General features: G+C 52.6%; 1 protein-coding gene across 2 annotated transcripts in view; it reads right to left on the reverse strand.

The window, feature by feature from the left end:
* Nucleotides 1–11,728, reverse strand: part of OTOG (otogelin) — a 73,751-nt gene extending 62,023 nt beyond the window's left edge. Inside the window, exons 1-12 of one of the 2 annotated variants that reach the window (XM_033121562.1) lie at nt 11,585–11,728; nt 11,061–11,121; nt 10,839–10,899; nt 7,311–7,386; nt 6,323–6,415; nt 6,015–6,169; nt 4,648–4,766; nt 2,949–3,154; nt 1,993–2,123; nt 1,627–1,733; nt 1,108–1,217; nt 583–711 (exon numbers count right to left, since the gene is read on the reverse strand). In XM_033121562.1, coding sequence (XP_032977453.1) covers nt 583–711; nt 1,108–1,217; nt 1,627–1,733; nt 1,993–2,123; nt 2,949–3,154; nt 4,648–4,766; nt 6,015–6,169; nt 6,323–6,415; nt 7,311–7,386; nt 10,839–10,899; nt 11,061–11,121; nt 11,585–11,657 — 1,321 coding nt within the window. In that variant the 5' untranslated portion in view covers nt 11,658–11,728. Of the gene's footprint in view, nt 1–582; nt 712–1,107; nt 1,218–1,626; nt 1,734–1,992; nt 2,124–2,948; nt 3,155–4,647; nt 4,767–6,014; nt 6,170–6,322; nt 6,416–7,310; nt 7,387–10,838; nt 10,900–11,060; nt 11,122–11,545 lie in introns of both variants that reach the window. The other variant, XM_033121561.1, reaches the window with a different exon arrangement.
* Nucleotides 11,729–13,403: the final 1,675 nt, after the last annotated feature.

Genomic DNA, 13,403 nt, shown 5'->3' on the forward strand with positions numbered 1-13,403 from the left:
GTATCTAGAACCAGCTTAGGTACCAGCTCTTCCAGGAAGCCTTCCTGACATCTGTCCCCCAGCTGAATTCTGTATCTCTTCTTGTCTGAACCCCTGAGCTGGTCCTCACCACACTGTGCCTTAGACTAGAGTCATATGTAAGTGTTTTATCGCTGCAGCCAGATTCTGATCCCTAAATCAATGATGTATCTTTATATTTTTTTATCCCAACCCCCTGCCTGGTCGAGTGACCTGCACACTATAAATGTGCTACAAAGTCATACACGGTGAAAAACAGTATGTGGATGGATATTGAAACAAATGTATCATGATGGATGAATGAATGAATGAATGAATGATTTCTCCTCATCTACACACCTTAAAAAGCTCAGTCCCGATGAAATGAAATACCCTTATGAACTTCTCAAGTGCCGCAGTTCTGTGCTCACTCTCCCCTCCCTGAAGCCATTCATTCATTTATTCACTGATTAGTTGTTTGCTCCTTCCTTCATTCATTCCACAAACAGGCGTCCCCTGAGCCCTTGCTTCATGCCCATCCGTGCCAGACTAGGAAGGTGCTGCCAGCAACCACCCCCAGCCTACCGTCAGGGCAGTAGCAGCCATCTACACAGGCGATCTCACTGTCCACACAGGATGCCCGGGACTGGCAGGAGGCAGGGCAGCAGGCAATGCACTCATTGTAGATAAAGTCCTTCTCCTGGCAGTGCACAGCTTGGGAGGAAGGGAGCAGGATGGCCTATCAGCTGCTTACTGGTCCCAGTTCTGCCAAGACCGACCCAGACCCTACCCGAGACCCTGGGGTGGGAGGTCTTTGGTTTTCCTGATCCCCTAGTCCCAGTGGGAACACTGGGTGAGCAGTAAATTGGAGAGAGCCTGGGAGGCTCTGAAAACCACCTTCATTTCACTCCTGTGGCTCTCAGCCAGTCCCTTCTGCTCTGAGCCTCAGTTTCCCCATCTGTCACATGCAGATGAGACCTCAAGGCTAAAAGCTCTGAAAACTGTGATTCTGAGCAGGACAGGACGTTGAGCTGAGGTGTGAGAATGACACCCACAGCCCCCGCACAGAACTTCTGAAACCCTCCTTGCCCACCACCAGGCTACACCTACTGCATTGCGGAAGCTGGGTCCTCCAGCCCTGCAGGGGCCGCCCCGCCTGGGCACATGCCCGGGCATATTCTGCCAGTGCCCGGCACCAGGTGGCTTCATCACCCACTGATCTGTGCAAGGAAACCGAGGGTCACACTGAAGCAAGGCTCAACCCGCCACCAGCCCTCCCGCAGCTGAGTCAGGGCTCAGAGTACCCTCCTCTCCACACAGTGGGGAAAAGGAGCCAGGGAGGGCATCTAGGTGTACAGAACCCTAGACTAGAGGCAGGACACCTAGGCTCTATTCCAGGTATTGCCACTGACGTGTATGGCCCAGCGGGTGTCAGGCCCCATTTCTGGGCCTCCGAGGACGGGGAAGTTCTGTCCCACCTATGCAGATAAGAATTTCAGAGCTTTGGGAAGCATATCTGTCAGTGCCTGGGATTATCAGGCTCAGTGACCCATGTGTGGATCCCCACCCCAATACTGGGAGATGTCTCCCCACCACCCAGTACCACCCCAGTCCTGGCTGCCCACTCACTGGCAGAGATCGCTGGTACAGCTGGCTGTGAAGGGCAGAGGGCTGACGTAGGCATGGCAGGCATCAAAGGGGGGCCTCAGCAGTGCCTCACACCGGTCATACACATCCTGGAGCAAGGGAGCAGAGCTGGGGGCCAGCAGGACCACGCATAGCCCTCTGACTTCACCAGCTCCACATGGAACCCCAACTTGGGCCCAGGAGAGAGAAAGAGGATCATAGAGAGGAGAGGAAAGGGGCCAGGCACAACAACCCTGGGCCCTGCAGCCAGTGACTTTCCGAGAGATAGACAGAAAACCAACCGAAAGCCAGGCACTAGGGTGGGGGGTAAGGAGCCAGGGTGGGGGGAAATCTCCCTGCAGTCCAGACCTGCATGGTTCCCAGGCGCTGCTGCAGGCACGGTGCGCGAGGCAGGGAGAAGGTTGTGGGCCCTGGAGGCTGGTTGGGGGCCAGCTCCTGCCAGCTGTGCACAAACTCAGCCACATCATCCGTCAGCTTCCCTGTTGGGGATAACTAGCATGACCACAGATAGGGATTGGGGGCAGGAGGCCCAGGGGGATCTCAGGGAAGGCAGGTGGAGAGGAAGAGATGCCAAGCAGTGAGCAAGGAGTCCAAGAATCCCACCTGAGCTCCCATCCTAATCTGCATTTCCCCATGGGGCCGCTCTCCTGAGAAAGGTGTTTTGTGATAATAGCCAAGAATGCTCCAGACCCTGCAGTGGATCCTTACTGCTCTAAACTCAGGAGAGGCGTCACCAATCGACAGAGAACAGCATGTGAGCCTGGACAAGGAGCCTCAGTTTCCCCATGTGTGAAATAGGGCAAATAATCCCCCCATGAGATTATCGCAAGGACTCTATGAGCTGATGCACGTAAAGTGTTCGTATGTTATGGGTGCTCAAAGGTGTCATTGCTTTGGGCCCGAGTCACCATGGCCCTGCACCCTTCACTTTTCCTCTGATCACTTCTCCCTAGGGATCTTCAGCTCTAGCTGGACGCTTTCTCTTCCTGGCTCTCGGCACTCTGCTCCCTGTCCCTCCCCCCAGCACACACAACTTGCAGGCCAATCCCACCTAGCAATGTGCTTGGTAGAGCCTCATACAACTTTAGTAGGAATTCTCATTATAACTATTTTACAGATGAAGAAACAGGTTGAGTTGTTACGAACATGACTGAGACCACACATTTGGTAGGAAGGGGTCCCGGGCCTTCCACTGAGACTTTAGTACCATGAGCCCAGATTTCTGCCCCGAGGCCTCTTCCACCCCTCCCACCTAACCTGTCCCCCACCAAAACCCACCGGGGGCCACCTGACCAACACCTCACCATAACTGGTCACCAGGTCATCCTGGGCGTCGGCGTTGTTGTTCCCACACAGCCCATGGGTCCAGCCCAGGAACTCTGGGCTCATCTTGATGTAGACAGCTGAAGCGCCATCCCAGGCCAGTGTGAAGGCTGACTGGTGCCGCACGAGGACATAGCCAGCAAGCTGCTGCAGACGCACACTGCCCATCGCATGTGGCAGTTGGACCCTGCAGGGCACAGCCCATAGCTCCAGAGTTGCCGTGCCACGGCCAGTAGCCTAGTCCCTTCACCAAAGGACCTACCCTGCCCTACCTGCAGGACCATCATGTACACAGCGCCTGCCTCATCCACACGGCCCCTGGTACCATGGGATCTGAGACCCCACTTTCCCTCCCGTACTTCTCGGGGACATGGAAGTCCATCATTTGAGAGATTCTTTTGTCTTCAGAGTTTTAGCATTGCTTTTAAAAACTGCAATTTCCCTGGCAGGGATAAATCTTAGAATGCCTGAGTTTGCCAGCTCCTTTCTCCTAAATAGGAAAGAGGTCATAAGCAGACATCTACTTTGTTTGTTTATTTATTTATTTATTTATTTATTTATTTATTTATTTATTTATTTATTTATTTGATGGGGAGCAAGAAAGGAATGGGAAAAGAAAAGACCAAGAGGGACGGACAACTGAGCGTGAAAGAAAAGAAGGGGCTGCAGCAAACTTGACCACTTTCCCAGTTTTATTGGTACAGTATATCTTAGCCGATCTGGGATTTGGCAACTTTCAATCCACCTGAAAATCAGGAAAGGAAAACAAAAGAAGTGTCTACCCAACCAAACTGATACCAAAAGATTCATGTACCAGCCTTGTGTTCACTGGAGAAACCTTTGGGCCCTCAATTTTATACTCAGCCTCAGAAAGCTTGGTTATCCAGTTTCCAGATTCGAAGCAGAAAATCAGAACAGAGAGAAGGGTCATTGCAGGGAGACCCCCACCCCTCCGTAAGCAACATAAAGTGACAGCAGACATCAAGGGAAGGAAAGGACAGTAGAGATGAAAGAAAGATTTCATCAAGAACCACAGTCTGAAATGTAATGGCTGTATGCGATGTCAGAGGGGAAGTAGATTGGGGGAGGGGGGTTATCACTTTGTGAGGGGTATAAATGTCTAACTAGTAAATACTTTTGTGCACCTGAAACTAAAAAAAAAAAAAAAAAAAGAAAAGAAAAGAAAAAGAACCACGGTCCATTTAGTGTGGGAACAAAGAGTCCTCATTCCTTGCGTGGTCCCTCAGGCATCCCTGCTGTACCAGATAAGTGACATTCAGAATGACCCTATGTCATCAGAAAAGGGTGACCGTAGGCTCAGTTTCTGCTCTGAGGCTGAAACTGTGTATGATCCTTTTGGACAGATTTCCTTCTAATTGCGAAAGAAAAAAAGGTAAGTATGCTTTAGTGGTACACTCTTAGCTATCTGGAAAACTGCTATTTGCCTGAAAATCCACTCTCTGGAAACCCACAGGGCCTGAGAGCTCCAGAAAATCACAAGGGACTCATCTTTCTACAAACCCAGACCATTAGAAACCCAGTATGTTCCTGCCCTAATGGTGGAAATTCTGCTGTTTGCCCTCAAAAACAATGTCCTTTAGGTTTGAGAATGGCAGGTGCTCACCTATCCTCCACCAGCAAGGGAGTAGGAGAGCTCCAGGCAGAAGGTGTTATAGTTACCTCACTCCTCCATGGGTGACCTCCTTGGCCAGACGGAGCTCCTGCTCGCCCGCAAAGAAGAGGCTGACAGACCTGGAGCAGGTGTAGGGGGAGGAGCCGCACTCCGGGTCGTTGTGCACCTGATTGGGGGTTTCAGAGGCCAGTGTGCAGGGTCGTTGCTGCCACAACCTGGCCCAGACCTTCGCTTCTGGACCCAGCGGCCCCCTGTTGAGCTCTCACTAATGCTGGTGGCCTGCCCACTTGGTACCAGGCCTCTTTCCTCTGTAATCTCTCCCAGTCACCACAACACCACAGGAAGGTCAGAGCTATGATGATCCGCATTTCAGAGAGGAGGTAACCGGTGCACAGAGAGGTAAAGTGATGAAAGTCGCACACAGCCAGGATTCTAACCCCGGTCTGATGGTTCACATTCCAGGGCCCCTTTACACGGTGCCATCTCCCAGCTTCTGGGTTTCTTGTTTATCCATCTCACACTATCCCATCAGATTGAAACTCAGTTATACACTCACACTATCTCACAGGAATACAAAGTGAGCGCGCACACACACACACACACACACACACACAACACACACCCTTCATATATCTACTCACCGGGTACCCTCCATGCACACACTATAAACACACACTCCTACCACGACCTTGGCGGGCACAGTCTAGCCCTTCCCTGCACACACATAGCACGCAGGTCACTGCTGTGCTGCCTGTCACATGTACCTCTCCTCTGCCCTGTGCTCACACCTCCAAGGCCCTAGGCCTCAAGGAGGGGTAGGGGAATGAGGCTCCCCGAGCTTAGGGAAAAGTCTGAAAACTTTTCTCGTCCAAGTGTGGAAACTTCCCGAACCTTCCACTACATCACTGTTAAACGTGGTTAAGCAGGCTGGAGCCGCTGCAACTAAAAGTGGAACCTGTGAAAGCGATCCCATAGTCTAATTAAATATTTTTCAAACTTTTTTCACCATGACTCACAGTAAGAAACACAAATATATACAAATATAAATAAAACAAAAGCTTTACAAAATAATATTTCCTCCGTTAATGTGTAATGCATTCTTCTATTTTCTGTTCTCTCTTTTTTCTTAAAGCTGGTTGTGACTCATTAAGTTGATTTCATAATCCATGAATGCGTGGCACCCCACAGTTCTAAGTAATTGTAACATATCCATCATGAAATGGCACAGTCATGAAAAACGCTAATGTGTGACATCCCAAGGCAGAGAGGGCAGGAACGGTCAGGGTCCCCAGCACATCCAGGGCATGCCCCCCCAGGGCAGCCATGTGGCAGGTCTGTGCCTGAGACAGGAGGGGCACTAGCCTCCAGGGCCTAGAGGAGCCTTCTTGGACAGGCAGGGCAGAGGAGGCCTCACCTGGACTGAGAAGGTCTGGCCCTCGGGTTCATGGCTCCCCACCAGTGTGTAGCTGCCCTTCCCAGACAGGTAGTAGTAGAGGCCATCAAATGTCTCCACATGGTTCTGTCCCCACGCCCGGCAGATGCTGTCCCTCTCAGGGCCAGCGTTGTACACTAAGCCCGGGAAAAGAGAACCTGTCTGTGTGGCTGTAGTGGGCACGGAGCAGGGCCACCCCCATTCCCCCCAGTCCAGGACCCCCGGGCCTCAGGCCCACAGCTTTCCCTGTACCATGGCCCCTCCCAGGGTGGGATGGAGCCCAGACCCACCCATCTGACAACGAGGTCCAGTGGCATTGAAGCGTCTGCAGTCACAGAACGTTGGGTGCACACACTCACCCCCGTTGAAGCAGGAGAACAAGTCTGCAAGGGAGACACAAAAGGCACCTCCCCATCAAGCCGAGACTGACAGCACCCTCCTCCTGCCGGGGCACCAGGCCCTCCCAGAGCTGCATGGAACTCAGGATGCCCATCACAGGCAGCCCCAGCATTCCTCAGGAGCTAGCCATACTGGGGGCACAAACAGTGTGCCTCATTCCGCTGCCCGGCCCCCTCCCTGGCAGGCAGGTGACATGGGGTCTCAGGGTACCCTCCTTCAGTATGTACCAAGTGGCCCCCAGGCCAGCCCCACCTGGGCCTTCAGCAACCACAACTGAAAGTTCCTGGCTCCCAGGCAAGGCAGAGGCTATGGAGCACGTGGGGGAGCAGAGAGAATGCCGGAGATTTTCAAGCACTGCTCCTCCTCACTGTTCCACACGTGCAGAGGCCACGACATAAACCAGGGGAGGCGGAAAGGCCGCCTCGCATTTGGAATGCAGTAGAGATAAAGCGCCGCGGAGGACGACACGACAAAGCAGAGAGAGCAGTGTGTGAGGAACGGAGCCATGATATAAGAGGAGTGGCCCCGGGCACAGGACAGGATGAAGGGGAATGCCACGGAGCACAGAAAGAGGCCACAGAAACAGGGTGACGTGAAGCGGGACAGAATGACTGAACAAGGAAGCACCATCTGCCTGGAGTGGACAGTGTGCGAGGGGAAAGCCACAGGGCCACCTATGGTCACAAGAACAGGACACTGAAGAGGAAGCTCTCCTCAGCCAGGAAAGAGAACACCGAGTGAAGTTGGAGGCCAGGGCTGAGGAAGGTGGAAAGAAACCCCATGCGGGGAAAGACGTCACAGGAGGCCCGGGGGAGCCCCATCCTGCCCTCACAGGCCTCCCACACGCAGCCCACAGACCACAGGGAGGGGGCCACTTACAAGACGGTGCACATTTGGCTCGATGGAGCCGTCTTTCCCAGGAAGACATGGCCAAGGCGTCCAGGGCTTCAGCCTCCTTTTAAAAAAGGAAGAAGATGTGATAAGAGCTGACCTCAGGGACGGCAGACTTCCTGGAGGTCACAGCCTTTCCTATCCATCACCTGGAGACAGGCAGGCGCCATACCCCTTGGTGCCCCAGCCATCTCACCTCCCCAGGCCCGTCTCTGAGAGGTATGGAAGGGAGAATTTTCAAGCCTGCCCTAGGCCCAGAGGAGAGAAGGCTGGTTTTTACCCTTCAAAGTGGCATCTCGGTGGCCTGAACACACCCTCTCCCCTCTATGCTTCCAAATGCCCCAGCCGCCCCTCCCTAGTAAACTTCTGTGTCCTCCACAGCCCAACACAAACCCTCTCGTCTGGAGAACAAACATAGTTCCTCCTCACCACAGAAACCACATGAGGGAGAGCAAGGAAAAAAGGCAGCCCCTCACCCCAGGGCAGGGGAACGTCTCACCCCATCCCTCACCCCAACCTTTTGGGCTCTTCCAACAAGAGCAAAAACAGTGCCTCACAGATCACCAGCCACGGTCCTCAGAACTCAGCTCTGAGTCGGGATTCTCCCTGATACCACAGACCTGAGGAGGACACAGGCAAAGCATAGCCAAGAAATCCTCTTTTCCAGACCACAAATCCCAACACTTGGCCTCTCCAGACATAAACCACCTGAAATTAGGACTGTCCCAAATGTCCCGTGTGTTCAGCCACCACATGGCTAGCTGAGTGGGACACCTAACCTTGCAAAACTCCAGTCTGAGGTGTCTAATGTCACCTGACACTGGGACCCTGGGCACACCAGGCTCTTCCCCTCTCAGACCCTCAACCTCCTCATTTGGGTAACTTCCCAGGACTATATGCCCAGCCCCGGGCCAGGGGCAATTTGAACAGAACAAAGTCCCTGCCCTCAGAGAACTCACGTTCTCGTTCTTCACAAGCCCAACAAGGCACAATCCACACTCTGGGTGTTTGTCTCATACCTGCCTCCATCATCGTCAGCTTTCCCAGCTTACTACCCAACCTCCAGCAAAGGACACGGAATACAGAAAGGATTCAGAACCCTTGGTCCCTGAGTCCACCAGCTGGGCTGAGTCTCTTCCTAAACCCCCGGAACGCACCCCTCCCTCTTCACTGTCTGGCTGACCCCTGGGAGGTCACTGGCCCCTTCTTGGCCAGGTTTCAACGTTCTCATGGCACTTTGGTCCTGGGTCCTGGGTCCTCCCTGCCTCTCCTTACCCTGCAGAACCAGGAGTCAGGCTGCCTACCCTGGTCGTACTCTACCTCACTGGCCCTCAGAGACTACAGGAAAGAGAGAGAGCAGCCAGGGAAACCAATCAACACCAAGGTCCCCTAACCCCTGAAGAGCTGAACTAAACTTGGTCTTTGTGTCTCTCCACTCCTCACATCCACCTCACATAAAGCCTCTGATATTGGTGTTCTGAGGTTAAAACAGCCTGTGCTGCAAAGAGTCAAGGTCATTTTCTGAAGAAAAATTTAGATCCCGTCTAAGTGATTCGTCTTCAGGGTAGAGTGCGAGTTCTTAATTATTTTTATGCCATTTTTATGAACATCTTTGACAATCGAGTGAAGACTATGGGCTCCTTCTCAAAGCAATGTTTCTAAATACCTAAAATAAAACATCAGATGACAAAGGAAATCAAATATATTGCAATATGGCTATGAAAATATTTTATCAAAATGTGTGACATAGTAATATTTGTACTTCTTTATTAATACATTAAATAACAAGACCTAGTAGCAGGCATTATCGCTGCCCAAATTTTGAAGTCATGGGCATCAGTGAGCTCTAGAGATGTCCACAGCTGAACAGGGATAGGACAGATCTGGGATTTCTGTTGGTGACAGACACCGCTAACATGCTGCGGTTTGTAGCCCATAGTAATAACCACAGAGAATGCTAAATTTCAGTTAGGTTGGGGACCTGAAAATAACGATGCATTTCCCCCATCCAAGTTCATGGACCCCTCGTCTACACCATCAGTTCTTTGAAAATGGCTGAGCTCTAAAGGAATGAGACAGCATTGAAATGAATGGTGGTCGGCTGTTGGTCTGGGACAACCTCCCACCCTTATGAATGAGGGCATTGCAGGCAGAAGCCCCTGCTGGGTCCCCAGGTTCACTTACTGGCGAATGGCATTATTCCCCACACCCGACTCCAGTTACCTTAAAAGAGGGCCATTCTAACCCCTTATTTGCTCTGAGGAGTAATGTGAGAATCCTACGGGGGTTCCCTGGGTCAGATGCTTCCCAAGGAAAAGCGTGGGGGTTACCCTGGAGTCCAGCACGGAAGGAAGCCGCCGGGGGGGAAAAGGTGCCGGGGATCATTTCCCTCATTGAAAGACAAGGATCTCTGGAGTCCTGTGGGGCATTCATGGTGCCAGGGAACAGGTCACTGCACCAGGAGACCCAGCTCCACCTGCTCTGGGGACCCTGGCAAGTCATCCACCGACCTTGATTTCCCCGGCTATGAAAGAATGACCATATTATCTCTCAACTCAAATTATAACTGACTGTAATTCTAAAATTTGGGAACTACAAAAGTGGGCAAATGAGAAATAAAAACCCCAGATAATCCACACATTAGAGAATAAGTGTGTCCCCTCCTACCTTGGGGTCTTCATATCTATTTCCAAAGGGCAGGGATTTGGGACACATTGTTCCCTATTATAAATGGTTCTCCCAACCTGCTGGCACAAGGGGCTACCCAGAGCTGATTCCTAGGGCACCATGCGTGAAGAGAGGCTCAGGACGCTTGGAGGGGCCTGGCTGCAGGTGGGCTGGATTTTAACACGTCTGTGGTTGTAGAAAGGAGACAAATGCACGCCAGGATTAGAAGGAGAACCTTAGTTACCTGACCCAGAGACCAAAGAAGTTTGGTAAAGAGAGAAAACAAACCACCACCTCTCTCGAAAGCACAGAGGACCCCAGGAGGGTATGCAACAGGGACTGGTCAAGACTCAGAGGATGGTAGCTCAGGGCTCTGCTTCTCATCCAACCCTTCCTTGCAAACCCCACCAGGTGGCCCAGTTTTTCTCTCCTCTCAGGGCAGCATTGCTGGGGCTCAGGGTATAGAGAGGGGCCTCTAAAAGGGTTTAGGGCCTTTACAAGCCAGACAGGGAAGAGAGAACTCCATTCTCCTAAACTCTCACCTCCCTACTTTCACACTAGAGAGGGGCGAGTGCCCCGCTGTCTCCTGATAGTGCCTTGGTGCCCTACTCCCCTAATTAAAAAAAAAAAAAAATGAGTCAGCTACAGGACCCCAAGAGATTAGAAGAGTGGAAATAAAGTGTTTTATGAATTTGCATACTTAATACACATACCAGAACCTTGTTTGCTCCCTTCTGAATAACTGCAGAAGCAGCCTTCCTGCAACCTACAGAGCTCCCTGCCCGCCTCAGACCCCAGCAGAAATACGCCTCGGCCCAGCAAAGCACCCCTTCCTCAAGCCCCCCTTACCTGGCCCCCCATCATTGTTGTCGCCTCTCCTATGGCACGGGTCACCTCCGGACGGCTGCGGCTAGATGAGAAATAAGTCTAACGTGGATGAGGCTATAGGAATGGGCCCTGCCCCCCCACTACCCCGGGCCCATGCCACCCTCAGTGCTTAACCCCTGGGGTCACCCACACCAGGAATAAAGAGGGGAGCAGTGGGTGGGGTCGCCGCAAGCTCCAACTTACCTGGGATCCAGGGCTGGCTCAGGTCGCGGAGCTGCATTGCCCGGGGGCGTGGGTGCTGAGGCTGGGGAGGGGGTTACTCTCCACTCAAGATTTCCCCCCCATTGTTGGGCCTCCAACCATCCCATCCCCTTCGAGGAGGCCTCCCCCACATCAACCCCCATCCCTCCCACTCCCTGCCCTGCAGCCTTCTCGAATTCTTTCTCACCCTCTCTGGTAACTCCACAAGGGTCTCTCTCTTTCCTCCCACTCTCTGTTCCAAGTTCACCCTAGGTCCCCACCTTGGGTCTCCTCCACCCTACCCAGCTTAGGACCCAGTCCCCTTACTCGCCTCTCTTTCCTTCCGCGCCCCATCTCTTCCGACCCTCTCCGTGGTTATCCCCCTGCCTCCCTAAACCCTTCTCTTTTCCCTCCCTCTCTCCACCCTGCCTATGCCTTCCCTAAACGTTCCTCCAGCCCCGGCCTTCCCTCGTCCACACCCCTCTCACCGACAGTCTGCATCCGCAGGGACTCCCCTGTCCGCTCACCCCGGGACAGCCAGACGCAAACCAGGAGCAGACAGAGCGCGGGTGCGGGATCGCACGGGGCCGGGGCCCCCATAGGGGCTCGTGGGTACTGAGAAGCCTGAGCGGGGCCCGGGGTCCCGAGTGACTCTCCGGGTGAAGGCTAGCTCACACCTCCACTCGGCGGATGCCAACCGTCTCGCTCTCTTACCCCAGGGTTCCCTCGGCCCCACCTCCCAGGCGCTTAGCTCCTCCTCCAGCTAGAGTGACAGGCCTGCCCGGCTCATTACCCTAACATCGGCGTCTGAGGAAGATCCAGCCTTCGCCCTGCGTGGATTGAGGCTGCCCCTCCGCAGGAGAGGCGGGCTTCAGATCGCTCGGCCCTTTGTCCCCTGGGGGAGCAAAGAGGCAGCCTGGGCAGCTTCTAACATCCCTGACCCCTCACTCCTCAGAGATCCCTAGCTCAGGAACTTGAGTCCTGGAAGCCCCTTACAGCAGAGACCCAAGATGCTGGTATGTGTCTCGTCCCCCACTGGCCTTTTACAGAGGCCGTGGGACATGCCATTCAGTGCTCAGTAGCAAGCAGGGTTCAGGACTGCAGAGTGCTAGCCTGTGAGCCCACCAGTCCCCACGGTGGCCTCTTGGGTCCCCAAGTCTGCCCTCTACCCTCAGTCTTGAGCAGCTCAGAAATGTTGACTTAACGTCGGAAGTGACACACTCCCATATTATTGCTCCCATCAAGGCCAGACTCTGACAAAACAAAACAAAAAATAACTTTAATTTTCTAAAAAAGGTACACTCCCTGTCTGGCAAGAAATTTAAATTTTAAAATGGTGAAAATGTGGGCCTGAGAGCTTTGGGGACCTGTGCGTCGTTCACTTGGCCAACTGATTATTGGAACACCACCTAGACACCAGGACTCGGGGATGATGATGACGATGGCCCCAGCAGACCTCTGGGCAGGGTATAGATTTGGGATGCATTCATTCATTCATTCATTCATTCATTCATTCAGTTAAGTTGTTGAGCATCTATTCCTCACTGCACACTGTTCGGGGAACTGAGTGGTAAATAAAGCACACACAACTATCCCCACACAGGGGATTTAAAGTCACGCACATAGATGGGAAGGTGAAGAGGCAAGAGCCAAGGACGGAGTATGGTTAGAGAGTGAGTGAAGGCAGCATTGTCCCAGAGGAAGCTGGAAAAGGAACATTCACGGGAGAGGAGAAGCAGGACTCGGAGCTACCCCCAAAACCAAGAGGGAAGCATTTTAAGAAGGAGAGAGTCTGTGGGGGTGGCAGTTATGTAAAAGGATTGGGACCTCATTTCCCCTTGTAAGGGCATTTGTCACTCTGCCTGGATTCTACATGTGAAATAAACAGCCATATGACATATTATGAAATGTAGAGAATCAACGAAGTAAGTTGGAGAGGAATATGTTTCGCGTCTCTTTCCTGGACCTTTGAAAATCCCACAAGTCTTTCCCTTTTATCTCTGACTTAATGAGTTAATGCTAAGGTGAGAACATGGATAATGTTTTAAGGTTCTTTCCAGGGGGGATTTACATTTTAAACTAGGCAACAATTTAGCCCAAATTTAGTCTGCTGGCAAAACTTCAGCGATTAGGTGTGGGATGCAAAGGAGGAGATCTTTAGGTGCCCTTGAAGTTACAATTGTCAGGTTCGCTGATTCAAGCTGCTGTCTCCTGCCCCCTGAAATGGTGCAAACAGATCAGTCCCCCGTCCTGGGTTAAGTACAGGCACAAGCTCCATAAAGGTCCCCACTCTTCCCATCCACACCTGTTATACTACACCTTTCCCGGCCCCCTCTTTCCTCTCAG

This window comes from Rhinolophus ferrumequinum, chromosome 11 (assembly GCF_004115265.2).
Source record: "Rhinolophus ferrumequinum isolate MPI-CBG mRhiFer1 chromosome 11, mRhiFer1_v1.p, whole genome shotgun sequence".
NCBI classification, from domain to species: Eukaryota; Metazoa; Chordata; class Mammalia; order Chiroptera; family Rhinolophidae; genus Rhinolophus; species Rhinolophus ferrumequinum.